This window comes from Kogia breviceps, chromosome 4 (genome assembly GCF_026419965.1).
Source record: "Kogia breviceps isolate mKogBre1 chromosome 4, mKogBre1 haplotype 1, whole genome shotgun sequence".
NCBI classification, from domain to species: domain Eukaryota; kingdom Metazoa; phylum Chordata; class Mammalia; order Artiodactyla; family Physeteridae; genus Kogia; species Kogia breviceps.
The window spans coordinates 15,923,406-15,943,702 of record NC_081313.1 but is presented as its reverse complement, the minus strand read 5'-3'; the positions used below and the strand labels follow the sequence as shown (position 1 = coordinate 15,943,702).

At 31.1% G+C, this 20,297-nt stretch overlaps 1 protein-coding gene across 4 annotated transcripts in view; it reads left to right on the top strand.

The window, feature by feature from the left end:
* CDH18 (cadherin 18) overlaps positions 1-20,297 on the top strand; it is a 497,768-nt gene that overhangs the window by 451,982 nt on the left and 25,489 nt on the right. For all 4 annotated transcript variants that reach the window (XM_067030818.1, XM_059061733.2, XM_067030819.1 and 1 more), the window contains 2 exons: positions 3,675-3,796; positions 13,692-13,809. In XM_067030818.1, coding sequence (XP_066886919.1) covers positions 3,675-3,796; positions 13,692-13,809 — 240 coding nt within the window. The remainder of the gene's footprint in view (positions 1-3,674; positions 3,797-13,691; positions 13,810-20,297) is intronic.

Sequence of the window (20,297 nt, the reverse complement as noted above, 5' to 3'; positions counted from 1 at the left end):
TTTCAGGCTGAATATTCTCTTTCAGTTTTAAAATTATAAAAAATCAAGTATTAGCTTCTAGAAAAGCTTAGCAATGCTTTTTCATAATGTCACTCTAAATAAGCAAATATTTAAATTAGCATTTTACTAATTTTAATTTCGTGGATCTATTTATCTTTATAATATAACATATTATATTAATTAATTATCTAATATAATACATAAGCGTCTCATCTTTCACTGTATAGTGACAAAAATTCATTAATGCCAATTCTATTAGCTATTATATATTAAGCAATCTACACAATATATTAATTTTAAGATGTTTTTATAACTTTTTTCTGTATATTTAATGTAGTACTCAACATTTACGAAGAAGATATTGCAAAACATAACAATAAATAAATTTTAACATATCACTGTACTTAAGAATTAGTGTTATTGAACATATCCTCAACAATGTACTATTTCCTTCTGCAATTAGTTATTTAGTTTTGCATGTTTTTTTTCAGCTTTGCAAAATTCTACCATATTTGAATTCAATCTTCTGAGACATTTCTGGAAAAATATTTCAATCAACATTTTGTTTTCTAAGTTTGTCCCTAATGTTGTAGCTATGTTGCTATCCATTTATTTTCTCTATGATATAAATAATCACATATTGCATCTATTCAGCTGTTGTTGGACATTTGTAATTTCCTGTTGTTGTTCCTATTAATTGTGCTGGTGGTGTATGTTTTCAAGAGATTTTCCTTCGGATATGATCCAAGGAAATGGCTGCATCTTGGACGTGAGAGTATACAACCGTATGAATTATTACACGTGGTTTACTTTAATTTGCAGTCATTCCCATTGGTCTATATCCAATCCAGCACTTGGGAGAATCTTCTCAAACTTCTTGATATTGTGTCAATATTGTTGCAATTAAATGATAACTTATTTTGGTTAAGCTGTATTTCTTTAAATACTATTGATGTTGAAAACTTTTTCACGTTTATTTGCCATTTATATTACTTCTTCTGTTAAATGTTTGTGCTTCGTTTTACCCATTTTTATATTGAGCTATCTCTTGTTCTTATTGATTCAATACATTGCATTATATATTAGACATACAGATCCTTTGTCAGTTGTGTGTGCTGCAAATATTTTCACTCATTTTGTGACATTTTGTCCTCTTTGTGGCATATTGGAGGAAATGAAAAAAGTCACATTTCACTGTAATCAAATTTATCAATGCTTCCTTTATGATTAGTGCATTTTATATTTTGAAATCTCTCATGAGCTTTAATATATTACATGCTAATATCTTTTCTAAAGTATGTATATATTTTCCCTTATACATTTAAGTCCCTGATTATTTAAAATGTATTTTTGTGTGTAGTGTAGTTATGGCCCATTTTATAATGATGATAATGACGTGGTAACAAGCTTTACTAAAAGTATTTCTTGATCAATCTGTACTTTTCCCATTGATCTGCAATAGCATTATTACCATATATTAAATTTCTATATATAGTGGATCTGTGGCTGTGTTCTGTTTTCTGTTTCTGTTTGTCTATCCCTTTGACACTGTCAAAGTGACCTAGGTTCTAATACCAAATAATAAAGCTTGATAAATGGTAAAGCAATTATCCTTTATTGTACTTCATACAAGTCTGGACAATCTTAGTACTTATAAATCTTAGAATCAGCTTGCATTTCTCATTGGATGTCTATTAGATTACATAAAAAATACACATCAATTTGGAGAGGCTGGCTTTATTTATGATATTTTGTCTTCCAACCACATAGGCAATATACCTCTTAATTACTTTAGATCTACTTTAATGACATTCAATAAAATGTTTTGCATATGTCTTTCATATACTTTGTTAGATTTATTTGAAGGATCCTTATAGCTTTTCTAATTAACTCTTGTTAGTTTTTGACCATTAAGAATAATGTTTGTGGGCTTCCCTGGTGGCGCAGTGGTTGAGAATCCGCCTGCCGATGCAGGAGACACGGGTTCGTGCCCTGGTCCGGGAAGATCCCACATGCCGTGGAGCAAGTAAGCCCGTGAGCCGTGGCCGCTAGGCCTGCGTGTCCGGAGCCTGTGCTCCGCAACGGGAGAGGCCACAACAGTGAGAGGCCCGCATACCACAAAAAAAAAAAAAAAAAAAAAGAATAATGTTTGTTGTACTTTTTGTTGTTTGTTAAATATATCCTTAATCAGCTTGAGAGGATACATTCTGTTCCTAGATTGCTAAGAGGTTTTTTTTTTTTTTTTTTTTTTTTTGATTCTTCTTTGTTTTGTTTAGAATGTGTGGATATTAAATTTTATTTTTTGTTTTTTTTCTATGTGTATTAAGATAAGCATCTATGTGTTTTTTTGTCCCTCCTTTAATTCATTAACTTTTTGGATAACTTTTATGCTTTATAAAATTCCCTTCATTTTTTTCTCTACCTCCCGCCTGCCTTCCTTCCTTCCTCTCTCTCTCCCTCCCTTCTTTCTTTCCTTGGTTTAATGCCAAACTATGCAATCATTCCTAGAACTAAACTGATGACAGACTTTCATTTCCATTCCAGTAGAGTGGGTTTGGTATTATTTTGTTTAGTCCAATGACAGATAATAGCTCTCATGAATGGGAGTTTATGGTATTGATATTAAAGTTTTACAGGCCACAAAAAACAAGTTGTGGAGTATTTCCTCCTTACTCTGTATTCTGGGGAAAAGATGTATAAGACTGAAGTTACCTGTATCTTTAACTGTAGATAAAATTATCTAGGCCTGATTTTTTACCTAAAATTTGAGTTTCTTTAGCTATTGTAGTACTACTCTGATTTTCTACTTCTTTTAAAAGTACTTATGGCATGTCTAATCCATCCATTTTCTTAATGGATAATTAAATAATGGATAATTAAATCCATTATCTTTAATATCTTCTGTATATATATATCTTCCCTTTTTCCTAATGTGTTTAGTTTTTGCCTTCTCATTAATTTTTCCATTATGAATTCTTCAGTTTTAGCTTTGAAGCATAAAATAAACCAAGCATTTATCTTTTCTTATTTCTCAGAACTAATAAACTTACTGAAATATGAGAAGACTGCACTCAAGTAGTATTTTAAAATATTACCTGTAATATTTTGATGTTTACCAGAGTTATATACGAATTCCATGCTAAGTTCTAATTTAAATTATTCTTTATTTTTCCCCAAGTATGACTTGACACCACAAACTGCATATATTCTCCTGTAAGAAAAATTTTACCCTGGTGTAAAGAACTTTACTTTCTATTTTCTCCAAATTGATTTAGACTTGAAACCTTGAATGTTTTAAAGATTATGTGATTTTTTTCCCAACTACTCTGTTTTTCTTAGATTAATGATGAAACCAGTTGTTCATCCCTTAGACTCTGACAGCACACAGTGAATTCTGACAACTTTCTCCCATTTCAGTTCCTGAATAACATGTAATTTCCTTGATATGACAAAATATCATTTTAGCATTCATGTCATGCCTTGGTGTTCATTTTTCATTTTTCTGTAAGTTAATGATTTCTAACAAAGAGTGCCATCATAAAGTTGTATTTTGCTAAAAGTCCTGCTGCAAAATATGGGGCTAGTGACAAGCTACAGTATTAAGGAGATTGGTTTTAAACCAAGCCTCTAAAGTGTGCATGGAAATACTGAATGTATCCCTATTTGTTTTGCAGACAATCCGAGTTTGCTGAGCCATGTCACAGTGGTCATTAGAGTTCTGGATGTCAATGACAATCCACCCGAACTTGCCAGAGAATATGATATTGTTGTCTGTGAAAATTCTAAGCCTGGCCAGGTAAGTTAATTTTTTCCTTCCTAACATTTGAATAGAAGAAAAATAAGCAGCTCTCTTTCTATTATTCTTAGGTATAATCCTCAAAGATACCCCAGTGTTATTTTTGTGCTTAGTAAAAATAATTTTACAAAGCTTTACTTTAAGTACCAAATAGATTTCTTGAGACTCATAGAAAATACATTTTCTCCAGATCCCAAATATAATTCAACAAATGAACTCATTCATGTATGCATTTATTATACCAATAAAATGATAATGAATGATTTGGGTACAGCCCTGTATTAAATGAGGAGGAAACAGTGAACTCTTCCTGTCCTAATGAAGCTTAGAGACTAGAGTGGGGAGGAGAGACTGGCCTGGTCTTCCCTCTATTTTGGAGGGAATGAGGGAGTCACATACAGTGGCCATTGAGTGATATTGCTACTAGAAGATGATTAGGTTTTAACATGAAGAGTGTGAATGATTGGTGGAGGTGGGGAGAGTGAAGGATGGAAAGAAGAGCTTGAACATAAGACATGAATCTGGATGTAACATGGCAGCCAGTTAAAGGAGCATGACAATTCCAAAGGGAGGCCAGTGTTTTGATGCCCATAAAGCAAGTGGGACATGGGAAGGGAATGCATCTGTCTTCTCTGCTGTGTAACAAATTACACAAACTTAGCCACTTAAAACAACACATATTTATCATCTCATAGTTTCTGCAGATCAGAATTCTGCTCATGGCTTAGCTAGGTTTTTGCAGGAATCTCATAAGACATAATCAAGCTGAGTTCTTACCTGAGGCTTGGGGATCTCTTCCGAGCTCACGTGGTTGTTGGTAGCATTCAGTTACTTTCAACTGCAGACCTGAGAGCTTCAGGATGTTCCTTGGCTCTTCAGTGTTCCCCAGAGTTCTGAGATGCCACCCAGTGTGTGTGTGTGTGTGTGTGTGTGTGTGTGTGTGTGTGTGTCATATGGGTTCCCCAACATGGCCACTTACTTCATCAAACAAGTAAAGAGAGTCTCTCTGGTGAGTCTGACAGTCTCATATAATGTAATGTAATCAGTGTAATATATCAACACTTTTGCCACATTCTATTGGTCAGAAGTGTGATGCAAGTCACAATGACTTTAGGGGAAGGGATTACAAAGAGGCATGCATTCCATGATGGACACCTTGAAGTCTGTTGGCCACAGATGAATTGAGAAAAGTCAAAAGGGTCTAGGTCCAGCTGAGTCAGATAGCCCCTTTTACTATCTTTGGCAAACCAGAATAAATATATCATCCAAAATTATTTTAAATCATTTTGAAGGTTGTGACAAAATTATAGTCCTGAGAAACATTGCCTTGTGTATGAGGGACAATCAATTATGGCTTGCTAAAGTTATCATTGATTATATGTTTTAAATATTTCCAGGGGAGGTATTTATATATATATAAATGGAGGGCACTTTATGTAAAAACATGAAATTTTCTCATGTTCATTTCTCACAAGAAAATTAGAAAGTATGAATGAGGACAAAATGACTGAAAATTATATTTGAAAGTATTTACAGGTTATCTGGTTTACTCTTAGAAATGTATTAAGATGATTACTTCTAGTGCTTAAATATTTTTCCATATCACCATTTCAAAAACAGTATTTTATGGTACAGATATATAATTATTTACTCACCAAATCATACTTCAATTGTGTTAGAAATGGATGCACACATCCTAGAATTATTTTCTTAACATATATTATACAAGTACAATTGAGAAAAATGTTAAACATGCAAAAAGAAAATTTCAGTTTTAAAAAATACAGCCACTTAATATAGGATTTCAATTTTGGTAATAACATCCGATTAGACATAGCTGAAGAGAAAATAGTGAACTGGAAAGTAGGTTAGATTAAATATTCATGTTAAAGCATGGAAAGACAAGAAGATAGAAAACATTAATAAGAATATGAAAGATATGAAACATGCAGGTCTAATACACAAGTTATCCAATTCTCAAAGGGATATTAAAAAAGAGAACTGGGCAGGAGTAATATTGGAGGAGATCATGACTGAAAATTTTTCCATACTGTTGGCAAGAAACAAGTCAAAAATTCAAGAAGCATAGAGAAAAACAAAAACAAAAATCTAAGCAACTGTTTACAAAAATAACTTTAGCTAGATGAATTGAAATAAAATTAAGTTTAAAACTTAAAACATCTAGAGAAAAAAGACATAATACTGTTAGGGGAAAAAAACGGATGTAGTGCTAGGCAAAGAGTTCTTGGATGACACCAAAAGCATAATCCATAAAAGAAAAAAATTGATAAATTGGACTTGATCAAAACTAAACATTTTTGCTTTCTGAAAGACCCTGTTAAGAGGATAAGAAGAAAACCACATAGTTGGAAAAGATACTTGCACACCGTTTATCCAATGAAGGATTAGTATGTAGAATATAAAAAATAATACTCAATTAGTATGTAGAATATAAAAATAATATAAAATAAAAATAAAACAATTTCAAAAGCTGATTATTTAATCAGTAAGAATGAAATATTTTTTTTTAAAAAAGAGAAAAAGGAAAGATGCATCCAAAGAGCCAGAGATACTATCTGACAACCATGAATTCTTTTGTGTACCAAAAATAGTCCTTAAAAATAAAGACAAGAAAAACTTGTATTTAGGCAAAAACAAACAACAACAATAAAAGTAACAATTCCTTGCCAATACACACATTAAAGCTTTTTTTTTTGGAAAAAAAAAAGGAAAATAATCAAATTGGCATCTTGGAGTGGCAAGAATCCTTAAAGACCAAAGCAATCAATAAATATATTGTTAACAATAAATTATTAATGAGTGAATAGAAAACAAAGGAATATTTTCTGGGGTTTAAATATACATAGTATACATGAGAACAAGGTATCAGAAGGAAGGAGACAAAGTTAAAATATTCTAAACTCCTTAAATTTGGGGTAATTGATAAACTACTAATTTATAATAGATTTTATGTGTCAAGAATGAATACAGTAATTTTTAGTTTAAGTAATAAAATAGTAAAAGACTATGTAACTAACAAGATAATAGAAATTGGAATTTAAAATACTCTTAAATAAAGTGACATTGACAGTTTTATTTCTTGACCTTTATTATGTTTATTAAAATGTTCATTCAATTAAATAGTTCACACATTTACAAAATTGTTGCATGTGATTTTGTCTTGCTTTTTTATATTTTATGATACAAAGATAAAGGAAAATATCTTTTTATATAGGACCTATTTTCAAAGATTCTAGAAGGGTATATTTCAAAACTAAAATGTAAACCTAATAAAATATGAAGTGTATAACCAATTTAATATTTCCAAAATAACCATGTGAATTTCTGTGAAGTTTTTAAAATTCGAAGTCAGAATGACAAATTTTCATATTTGCTGTTGAGATATAGTTTTGTTTTATAACACAAGATAGGCAAAATAAAAGAGAAAGGCTTAGTACACAAATTTATAATAGCTAGGTAGAAGTCATGGTAATTTTTTTTAAAACCAAGAAATAAGATAATAAATATGGAACAAGTAGAAAAATAAAAAGCAAACAAATATAATGTAAACTTAAAGAAGTATATATCCATATTTATGTTAAAATAAAATCACCAAAATATTTAAGAAATGTCTACTGAGATTATTGTGCTGAGAGTTTTAGTATGCTTTTACCAGAAACTGATAGAATAATCACATAAAATTTTATTAAGGAAACTGAAAATAGAATACCACAATTAACAAACTTTACTGTTTAACAAATGTAGAACATTGCATTGAACAACTTTAGATTGTGCATTCTTTCAAAATTTACACAAAACATTGACCAAAATTTACCATATTCAGGACCACAAGGCAAGTTTTAATAATATTCAAAGAATTGGCCTCATTTTTATTATAATAAAATAATGCAAGATACTAATTCAAAAATATTGCTAGAAAAACTCCATCAGAAATGAAGAAAGACAGTTCTAAATAAGCCATGAGCCAATAAAGTAATAAAAATTGAAAATATTTAAATGGAATGATAATCAAAATATACTGTATCAAAAAGGAAAAAAGGGCAATCAGTTTTTTACTGATTTTATGCTGACAACAAACTTTGAAATCAAAACCTGAGAAGGATATAATTTGAATTATAGATATTCTCCTTCATGAACATAGAAATATCATAAATAAAATATTGTCAAAGCAAATCCAGAAAAAAATTACTTTAAAATGAAAAGGAGAAAAATTAAAATTCATTTTGATAGGTGAAGCCAAAGGTTTTGATAAAGTTAAACATTCATTAATAATAACAATACTACTAATAATAGCGGTAAAACTACTATACAGTAGTTGAAATTGTGAATAAAATTGATACTTGTGCTAAATATAAGGTCAATATAAATGTATTTCTTCTTTTTCTTTATCTTAGAAACAATTAGAAAATGAAACTTAAAACACTATACCATTTAATATCACTTTAAGAAAAGAAAATATCTAGAAATAAATATTGCTTTTCTTAGGTATCAATTACCTAATCTATAAATAACAACTTTTAGTAAACTTAGGACCTTTTCCTCACTGAATCTTTGTCTCTTTGGTTCCTAGGTTATTCAGATAATTTAAACTTAGATCGTTTGAAGTGTGACATAAAGAATCAAAAATCATCAGCTTTTATCAGATGCTTTCTTTTTAGGTTATTTCTTCTAAAATTTTTGTTTTAATTAACTAATTAATTAATTAATTATTTTTACTTCAAGGATAAAGTGTGATCTTGTATTAGGAGCAACTCACACATACCAGTTTTGTAGGTGTAGGTGAAATTACTGAATTTCTGAGCAGATGATACTCAGCCCTTGCTCTTGGATCAACTGATCCTTCCCCTGTGGATGTAAATGTCTTCTCTGTAATCGAAAATGCTAGTCTCAGTTTTCTGGCTTGAACTCTCTTCATATTGGCATGTGACCTTGACTTTTTCCATTGACCTCGCATGTTGTCCACTTTCTGCTCATGAGGAAGTCCATTCAGGCATTCTCACTGGCCATGTTCTCCTCTTAATGTCACATTGTTAACCTGGGTCCTTCTGTTTTACCCTCTACAATGACCACCTAAACTCTGTGGCCTTCCTAAGAAGTAATTTAATGTGATGTTGACAAGTGCTCTCTTCATCTCTAAAATGAAGAAAATTGTCAGAATTTCAGAGCCCTTCCAAGCCTGAGATTCTATGAGTATATGACTAGATAAGTCTTAAATTCCTTTAAGTGTGGGTTGTCCTGTTCTCCTCAGGTGAAAAGTTATTCCATTTTTTAGAGAGGGTGTTTCTTTTGGGAGTCCCATTAACCATTTATCTTTAGTATTTAGCTTTAGTATTTATCTCTAGTATTTATCTTTTTTTCATATAACTGTTACTATTTTCAAGACATAATTGCTAGACCTAGCCCCAAAGTTCTAATATATTTTAAGTTATGTGATTACTGCTCATTCTTTGTAACCTATATTCGCATTTAACATCATTGCTGTCTTTAGTATTGCATGATTTTAGATGTCACTGTAAGAAACCTGGATTCTTTATGTTATCTGAGCTTTTGTTTCCAACTCTTCACCAAAATGAATTTAGACTTTTCATTGAGGGAATAAAAACATCATTTTAAAAGTATTGCTTATTACACCTGCATTTAAACAAATCATTACCCATTCATGTAGTCAATTGTATGATTAACCCATTACAGTGGAAAATTGTCTGAATCTTTCTATTATTTAATTTTGAGGTCTTTGGTTCATTTACTCTTATGGATGTAGCATTTCTGGAGAAACTGTATATTTTGATGCAGAGTTGGAATAGGAAACTATTTAAATAATGATTTGTGAAATAGCTTTTCTGAAGCGTATTTGTATTGCGACAGTTCCTCTTTCTATGACAATTGCTTTTAGAATTACAGACTCTTCTGTTATGGATGTTGTGCATTTAAATGTAACAACATGTGGCTACAGCAAAGAGGCTAGTCTTTTCTGAAAGCAGAGGTTCAAACCACATGTAAGAGCAGAGTTCAGGTCGATTCAGGTATCAATATAAACTTCAACAATATATTTCTATGAGTTAATAGATTTTCCTGTTCTGAAAAAAAAAAAATCTTTTAAGTACCTTGCATAAAAAAATACTAAAAAGAAAATCATGCATGCATGAGATTTGAAATCAGTTCCCAAAGAAGAGTGAATTCAAAATAGTTGAGATGAGCCTAGAAACTTTGAGAAATAACAAAGGGAATGCTTTCTGTCTTATTCGTATTGACTTTTCCCTCTGTATATTTTTCTTTTTAGAAGTAAACTTAGAAAACATAACATATAAAATAAAACATTTTATTACATAACACCAGCCTCTGCCCCCATGATATCCATGGTATTTTTGATATTATTAATGGTACAACTTTGTATGAAAAAAGTTAACTAGATCAGTAGAGATTTTACATCTTATCAAAGATAAACCTCAGCTAACTAACAAAAGTTGGTATTATTATCAAATGAAATGATCATTTGAGATCATATTATAAGGCAAACTCTATTAATTAAAAGAAGGTGCAATACGTTCCATAGAATTTCCTTTTAAATTTGTTTTAGTTAGGGTTAGCTCATTTACCAAATAGAAGACTATGTTATTTGTATAAATTTCTGACACTATTTTTCCTATGTAAAGTACTCGGGAAGTGATAGATTTTAAATATGTTTTAAACACATTTAAACAAGGGGATACATTTACTTAATAAAAGGAATATAAAATTGGTTTTAATTATTTTCTACCAAAAGTGAATCTTTATTCATGGGCACTATCAAAAAATTCTGCTAGTAATTATTTGTAAATACCATCCATCAATTTGAGTTTTCTCTCCCTTTGTTAGAGTAAATCTCAGATCTTTCAAAATAATCAAATGCTTTATGTACTTATTGCATAATGTGCAAGTGATAGAAAACATTTGAGTCCAGTTAGAATGAAAGAGAATCATAAAATTAATTTTTTATCGATCATACATCACCAACTAGCTGCACAAACAGAGAGCACAGGTAGCACAGTGTAGACTAATCAATAAGTCTGAAAAAATGTTAGAAAACATTGATGAATGGAAACATGGTAATTATCTGATATCTGCCAGAAGTTTAAAACTTCTAAAAATCATAAACATGTTAACTTCTTAGGTATGTTTTCTATTAAAAGACTGAGGAAACAAATGGAAATCCCATTTCCTAATGAAAGAGAAAAGGTGATTAGTAAAACAACCGAAAAAGAAATTGAATATACCTTCTCTCATCAAGAGACTATCTAGATTAAAAAAAAAGACCAACATACCAGGTTTTTAGAATCATCTCTCAGAAATATTGTGGAAAAATATTTAAGTACAGATGCATGTCCAACAGTTCTACAAAAGTTCAAGATGAATCGTTCACTCTTAAACAAAATGTGGTAACCAACTTATCATTTACTATGTAGATGAGACTGAGAACCCTTTCTGAGGAAGAAAAATTTGCCATAAGTGAGCTTCCTGGTAAATTGAGATTTGAAATTACCTGTATAAAAATGGAAGGGATATTTATATTTTAGAGATAACAAAAAAAAATAGTAAACATAATATAATATGAATTATATCAGTGTTTAACAAATTGAATAGGCTCATGTTTGTAAAAATTTAAGAAAATTTAAAATAAGTGATAAATTAACTTTGAAATGAGAAGAAAAGAAAATTGTTCCAAAGCATTGATAACAGAAAACATAAATATCTCAGTTTATTTAAATTAATTGTTCTTTACCAATCCCCTCCAGAGTTACATTCTAGGATAAGAAGTGAACTTGCAAATGTGTCAGTATGTTATGAAGTATCATTGAGGAAATAGGATTGTAAATTGGAGAATCACAATGTATGAAGAATAAGAGTGAGAAGACATTTATTTTCCCAAAGAAAAATTTATACGACCGTCCCTTAGAATCTGTGGGAAATTGGTTCCAGGACCCTGCCTCCCTCAGGATAACAGAATCCACAAGTGCTCAAATCCCTTATATCAAATGGTGTAGTGTTTGCATATAACCTACACACATCCTCCCATATACTTTAAATCATCTCTTATAATATCTTATAATACCTAATAGAATGTGAATACTATGTAAATTGTTGTAAATACAATGTAAATGCCATCTAAATAGTTGCCACTGCATGGCATCGTTTTACTTTTTGGAACTTTCTGGAATTTTAAAAAATATTTTTCGCCCATGGTGGTTGAATCCACAGATTCTGAACCACGGACATGGAGGGTTGACAGTATTTGTTTTATCTAACCCTAAAAACAACTTTGAGAATTTGATATTTCAATTTGATACTACGTATCTAACGTGTAGAAAATGTAGCTGTGTTCTTCAGATTTTGCACACTCTAAATGCTATGGAGCTTTTCCTGCACTTGAGAAAAATCATAAAGATTGCTTCTGATTAACCCTCAGTTTATTCTATTTATAGTCAAAAGGCAATAACAAGAAAAAAAAAAAAATCTGTCCAGATACTAGTTGTACTTTCAATGAAAAAAAAAAAAAAAACAAAAACAGCAGCTATGTAAATTTTCAGTTCATAGATAAATAATGTGGAGGGAAATAATGAAGAATGATAGAAACTTCTTGGAATATGTAGGGGGAAGGGCTTTCCCCAGATCGCTGAGAAAGTAAATTCTGAATGGTGATGGGAAAGGGTATAAGGAATAAGCCATGGAAATATATGGAGGAAATTGATCACTTCTATACCCTGAAGCTCTTTCTTCACTTTCACTTCACTTTCTTCACTTTCATTTCATGAAAACACATGACCACTGGGAATACTGAGAATGACTACTCATTCTCAGTACCTTTATATTCCTCCTCATCTCCCTCACAATCTAACAGTCTCAGTACCTGGAGAGGAATTTAGGTTTTAACTATGATGCATTTTGGTGGATTATCTCACCTGTAAAATACTGAAATACGGTGAAACTGTGTAAAATGTTCTTAGAAATCATATCAGTTTTTGAAATGCACGTACTATATTTCATATGCAGGAAATACTATTTTTCTGGCTCTACTTTCTCTCTGTTTTCAATTTCTCTAAGGAAAACCTGGAAAGAGGACACTTGAGCATTAGGATACTAATTTTTTTTCAAAAGGAAAATATCATCTTGCTTGTTTGTTTCAATATTACTTTTAAAGATTGTAATGACTATAACAATCGGAATGTGTATGATGCTCTTAGGCTACCTGGGATTTTTTTTTAATATATTCTAACTTTCTCTGTTCCTTAATGTGCGTAAAGTCCAAATTTGGATATCGCTTTCTCTCAACCACTAGGGATTAAAAAATTTCATAAAGCTCTGGGTGGTCTAGTTTTACCTCTGCCAGATTTTTACAGATTTGAGGCACATCACACTCCTTTTGGGACTGAGTCCTCGTCTCTAAAATACAGGGCCTGGATCATGATCTCAAAGGTCTACTACAACAAAAATTATGATTCTAGTGCTTTTGCATTTGCTGACTGAGACCAACATGTACAGAAAGTCTGTTCTACATCAACAATGGGATATTGGTATTTGTGCAAACCATATTTCACATCTCCCCAAACAGGTGTTCACACAAAACCTTACAACTAATTGGTCCCAAGGTACTGTGGGTAATAAAGGAAAAAAAAAATTAAATGTTTGTGCCATGCTAGAAAATAAAGTGTGAATGATTATATGGTGTGCCATACTATATTTCTTAAAGTCTAATGCAAGGGAGAGCAAATTAGCTGATACGTTTACTAGAATAAGAATTTGAAAACACTCAAGTTGGATATTGAAAATGTTTTAATATAATTAAAATCAAGGGAAGAGGCCAAATTAAATTTACTATTTAATTTTGTCTTTTCTGTAGGTTATTCATACCATCAGCGCCACTGATAAGGATGATTTTGCCAATGGACAAAGGTTTAACTTCTTTCTTGATGAACATCTGTCTATAAACCCAAACTTCACTCTGAAGGACAATGAAGGTGAACATGAATACATATATTTTTTGATCTATGTGGTATCTGCTTTGACTTGATATGCAGTAGGCCTGAACAGCTTTGCTTTATTCTTATGTACTCATGAACAGCTTGCAAATCAACATTCAAAGTCAGTTTGATGTTAATGTGTTATGATCTGTGAATAGCTTGTGTTTAAAATTGAGCCATATGTACAAATAACTTTCAATGAGTTTATTCAGAAGCATCCCTTTAAACAAGAAATGTTCATGTAATATGCTCTTGGGCAAATTTTAAGAGAAATCTTAGCTGACAAACATGTTTATGAGAACTGCTGCAACTGCTAGGAAAAAATTTAAATTAGGATAAATGAAAAAATCTGTCCTAGGGACCATTAGAAAAGGAACTGCAATGTTTGAAATCATCTTGCCTTAGCAAGGCTATCAAGATGTGATGTACAAATTAGATTTCCCCTTGTTATTATGAATATTTTTCCAAAATATGGGTAGATACACATGCATAATTACAGAGCATTGTGGAAATTTTTGAATTATTTTTGTTTAAACTTCTTATTGTGTAGGGAAAGAAGAACATAATAACTAGAGGAGATTCACCATGATTTAGATTCCTTATTTGGTAGATTCCTCAAAGTTGTGTAAAAGTCATTCTTCAGTATGGAAGGGAAACAGCAAGCCACTCAATGTGTACAATGTTCTGATTGGCATCAACTTTCTTCTTCTCAAAACTAGTTTTTGATCACATATATCTGAATATACTGCGATTTAGGCTTTAAGACGTGCCTCAGAATCACATGAAAGAAACAATAGCACGTATGTTTTGAAGTACTTAATTCCTTCTCTGTACCCTTCATGGAGAAGCATTTTCAAATTCAAGCAAAAATAAAATCACTAAATGACAACCCACTGAACATTTTTTCCATTATCCCTAAGCTTCCTTAAATAATCATAACAGGGATACTAAATTGTGCATGTGTCCATAACAAAATTCATATAAAAATACCAAGCTTATTTGTCTCTCTCAGTTTAACTGTCCCTGTGGTCAGCTGTACTTATGGCAATACATATTTATCCATGTTTGTGTATGACAAATTGTATTTAATTGACTATTGAACATTTATTTACATCTGAACATCCCACCCTACAAACCCAAATGTATTTAAATATTATAATTAACTATGCTAAATATCTGAAAATCAATTCATATTTTCCCATATTCAAATAATTGCATAATTTGGAGAGCATTAAACTTTCTGCTTTAGTAGATTGAAATTTACTATATTTAGAAACACATATTTAGAAATCATATTATATTTCAGTTGAATTTTTTCCATTCCAATAAAAATTTTATTTACATTTTAAAAGTAACTTTAATTTGATGATGTTATAAAGAAAAATTGACTTAGATTTGAAGATGTGCTGTAATCAAGCTATTTAATGTAAATAATTCCCAAAGTATTTTAGAAAACAAGAGAATTTTACTGTTGTTGAAACCCACATTAGTGACTAAAAGTCCTTCATTCAAGATTATTATGCCTGGAATTTCTCAGTTTAACTAATGAATGTATTCAAAAGGTCTCATTTTAGTTATATGACAACATTACCAGTGCTGGAAACTCACATTCAAAAAATTCCCCTCAAATAGGTACACACTTTTGAAAGTGTTTATAATGCCGATGTAGATTTTTTAACATTTATTTTAACCATATATATGAATGCTTTAAATCAACTGTGCCACCTCAAGTATGTGATGCCTGTGGGCAGTTGTATGGGAGTAAAGATGTTTTACTTTATTTTTAAGTTCATTTAATTTATTTTAAACATTTTTGGGAATTGATGAAATTATATATAACACAATTTCTTTCAGATATAAAAAGCAGTAATTTTCTGAAAAAAAGATACTAGCACATAGGTGAAAACACATGCTTGAGCAAACAGCCTTGTTTTTGTTAGATAAGACAAGCCACCAAACTTCTCTCAACCTCAGTTTTTACATCCATTAAGTTTTGGTTTGAAATATCTACTTTGTAGCATTGGGGGAATTAATGATGCAGTATAAAGATATTAGAGTCAAGATGGCTTTTTCTATAAACAGAAGGCAGTTATGGGTAATAATTTATAAAGATGAAATTTAAAATGGAATAGTCATACTAAAATGAATATATAATATATACATATATTCTTTGGTACATAAACATCTCTCTGGCCATCAACCAGAACAAACTACAAAGAGTAAGAGTCAGCAAGTCCAGGCCTACTGGATCCTGCAGCTTGGTCATTGCATTCTGTGAGTTAGTAAACATTTATATGCCCCCAGAACATAAAGAAATCTAGAAGAAAAAATTAAAACTATTGTTCTTCTGTGCCCCCTGCTTACATGAATATGAATATTCAGGGAACAATAGAAACAAGACAGAGACTCCAAGCCAGGATGAGTGAACAGGCAGCCATTGGTTTAGTGGCATCTCCAAAACTGCTTTATGGCAAAGAGTGAGTAGAGACAAAAAGCCGTTTCCAAACTTAGACAGAGAGAAATGCATATTGTTGTGTATGATAAATCTGAAAGTCAAAAAATTAAAAGATAGTCAATAAATAATAAGAAATAAATCAGAAAATAAATTCACTCGGAATCATGCAAAATACATAGATGAACAGAAAAATACTTGAATATTAGCATGTTTAGCATTTTCAAAATTTAAAAAAAAGAATATTTTTTAAAAGAACGAGAAGTGATTATATGAAATGATACAATGAAAGAAAATATTTATATAAAAATAATTTTAAAATCCTTAGTAAAATAAAACTACAGTTTTTGCATAGATAGAAAAGTTTATAAAGTGACATGAAAATATATAATGATTAGTGTTATATACATAATTATATATAAACATATATACAGAAATTAAAATTTTAAAGTTTGTTTATATATGTATGTATATATGTAATGTATACATAAAATATATATTAAAATATAGGTATTAAATATATAGAAATGTATATAGAACTATATCTAGAAATTACATAGATTTAATTATACATATAGACTAGATATAAATTATCCATACATTTAAAATTTATGTGTAAACATATATGTATATATACATGTATGATGTATATATGTATATGTGTATATATATGTATATGATGTGTATACACACACAGATACAAAGAGAGAGCAATAAAAAAAATGCATTACTTCTAGACTGGACACAGAGAGATTTAACAAGTCAAATGTAAATTCTGTTAATTCAAGCAAACAAAGTTCAGATATGTCAAAATTCTTAAAAATTGTGAGAACACTTAACAGATATGGAATATAAAATATTTGGAAGAATTAGAAAGAAATTATAGCAAGCAATATATGTAGATAAAATTGCATGACAATTTTTCAAAGTTGAAAATATGTGAACCCACGGGTTTCCCTGGTGGTGCAGTGGTTGAAAGTTCGCCTGCCGATGCAGGGGACACGGGTTCGTGCCCTGGTCCGGGAGGATCCCACATGCCGCAGAGCGGCTGGGCCCGTGAGCCATGGCTGCTGGGCCTGCGCGTCTGGAGCCTGTGCTCCACAGTGAGAGAGGCCACAATGGTGAGAGGCCCACGTACCACAAAAAAAAAAAAAAAAAAAAAAATGTGGACCCTCACAATTAACATGAACACCAGGGACTTCCCTGGTGGTGCAGTGGTTAAGAATCTCCTGCCAATGCAGGGGACATGGGTTTGAGCCGTGGTCCGGGAAGATCCCACATGCCACGGAGCAACAAAGCCTGTGCACCACAACTACTGAGCCTGTGCTCTAGAGCCCGTGAGCCACAACTACTGAGCCCGCGTGCCACAACTGCTGAAGCCCGTGCACCTAGAGCCCGTGCTCCACAACAATAGAAGCCACTGCATTGAGAAGCCCACACACTGCAATGAAGAGTAGCCCCCACTCACCACAACTAAAGAAAACCTGTGCGCAGCAACAAAGACCCAATGCAGCCATAAATAAATAAATACATAAATAAATTTTAAAAATTGGCTATTATTAAAAAAAAAACTCTCAAAGGCAAGCAGAAAATCAAATCTATACTTGAATATGCCAATTTAAAAGTGCTAAACCTCAAAGATAAAGAGAAAAAATATTTAATCAAAAGGAAAAGACAGAATATTTAAAAAGCAATAATAATTAGATCTAAAGTAGATTCTTGTTAAAAAAGAAAAAATAGATGACAGAAGTTAACAATTATATGCTCAAACTGCTAAAGGAAAATAATTTCCTATTGTCAACATTCTCTATGTTTAGTTAGCAGTGGTAAGCTATCAGGAATTAAGGGAGGACAGTTATTAAAGACTTTTTTCCAATGTATAAGAAAAGAAACTTTTAAATTTTTAGCTACTGACATTTTGGCAAATATTGTATTAATCTTTGCCTTCAGGATCTCTGCAAGAAATAATAGACAAAAAAGCCTTGCAATTAACATTTCATTTCAAATGTTAAAACTTGAAGAGTTAACACTAAAATAATAGAGAGTTAATAGAATAAGAGTCTGTAATTTCCAAAGCAAGGAGAGATTTCTTAAAAGTTAAATAATAAGACTTATTTCATCAGTAGAACAGAGGTCAGAAAGTAGAATAAAAGATGCAAAATGGAAGCAATGAGAATTTTATTGGAAGTAGAAAGTAGTTCAAATATACCATAGTCACAGAATAAATATCATTTTTAAAGATATTTTATTTTAAAAATAGACTGTTATATGCTGCTTACAAGAGATATGCCAAATTCAAAATATGATAGGAAATTTTACATAAAAAGTTAGAAATATTTAGCCATTGCTTAAAAAAACAGCTATTGCTGAAAAAGAAAACAATTTCAAAACTAGTTTTCTTAAAATAAAGCCCATTTATTCATTTATTTAGCTCACATTTCTAAGAATTAGCAATTTCTGATGGGTTCAGCTGGACAATTCTGCTAGTCTCAGGATATTTCAATCACTACAATTAATCAGCAGTGTACTGAATGTTCTCCTCAGTCCAAAAAGATAAAACAAAACAAAAATAGAACAAAAGAACAATAATAAATAGAAACAAAACATAACATTATCGTTGTTAACAAATGAGATGCAATTGTCTTTCTGAAAATTTAAAAGAATCCACAGAAACATCTTAAGAAACAATTGGATAGATTGCCAAATTTTGGAATACAAATAAATGCCCCAAATGGCTAGATTTTCTATACATAAAATACATGAATAAATAGCAAATCAGATAAATTTAAAATGGTAAAAACAAATCAAACAAATTAACAGAAAACTCTACTAAGATCATCAGAGAAAAAATATCCAATAAATAATGTTCAAGTTCACCATTATGAAAGGCAATGTTACTGAAAATATTAAAAACCACAAAAATAATATCTTTACCCCATTAGTAAATCAACACTCAAATTTCCAAATTAATCTATAAGTTAAATATAATTTTTATCATAAACTGAATTTAATAATCTGTTAATAAAATGCAAATGGTAAAGAGTTGAGAAAAGCAAGAATGTAGGAAAAGAAGAAAAAGGATGTGTATAGAGGAAAGAGAAGAAAAGAGGGCATATCCTAACGTATCAAGATATTATAAAGATGGTGAAGATTTGCATCTCTATAAAAGGAAGAAATGGCTATCAACTAAAGCAATGGGTGTTTGGAGTACCTTTTCTTTGAATGGATGTATTTGCTTTGATAGATAGGACTCTTGCTTTCTTGAACAGAATGTTAGCTCAAGGAATAATCTGTTAATTGTTTCCTCTAATTATTATGAAGATGATATTATAAAGATATAAAGGTAGTGTAAACCCTGACAGCTGGCTTTTCTTTTCTTTTTTTTCCTTATAATGTAACTGCGTGACTAAAATTTGATTGATTGACAGGGATCCATTTCAAAGAAGCAGCCATTTCAAAGATGGCTGTCTTGAATAAACACATTGCCAGCCACTAGTAGATAGAAAGACAGCTCTCCCATTCCCTTTTGTTCTAGAGATTTTTGGGTGATTTCAGTAACTGATCATTTGGTCTTTTTTTTTTTTTTTCTCTCTTCCCCAACTTTAAATTCCTGTTCTTATGTTTTAAATTCATCTGTAAAGAGTGAGCTTGAGAAACTCTAGGCCCCTACCCTTGACCACAGTAAAAGCTGAATCCCAGAGACATATACCTTAATAGTATTTATGCCTGGAATCATAGCTAATGTCCTCATATCACCTAAGAAGATTTTCCTCCATCTATACCCTGGTGGGATTCTCCAATTCACAGCCCAGATCTGCTTGATAAATACTTAAATTTAAGGTAATGTTTCATGTTGTTCCAGTTCTTCGCCATCTTTGTTAGATCTCTCCTGCCCTATGTTTTATCCCTCATTAATTTGGAATCTGCTAATTTATCTGAACATTAGAGAACAAATGTCTCCTTAAGTGTTCCATCCTACGTATATAAAAGTTTCTTTATTTGGGGCCTATTTTTGTTTATTATTCACCGTGAC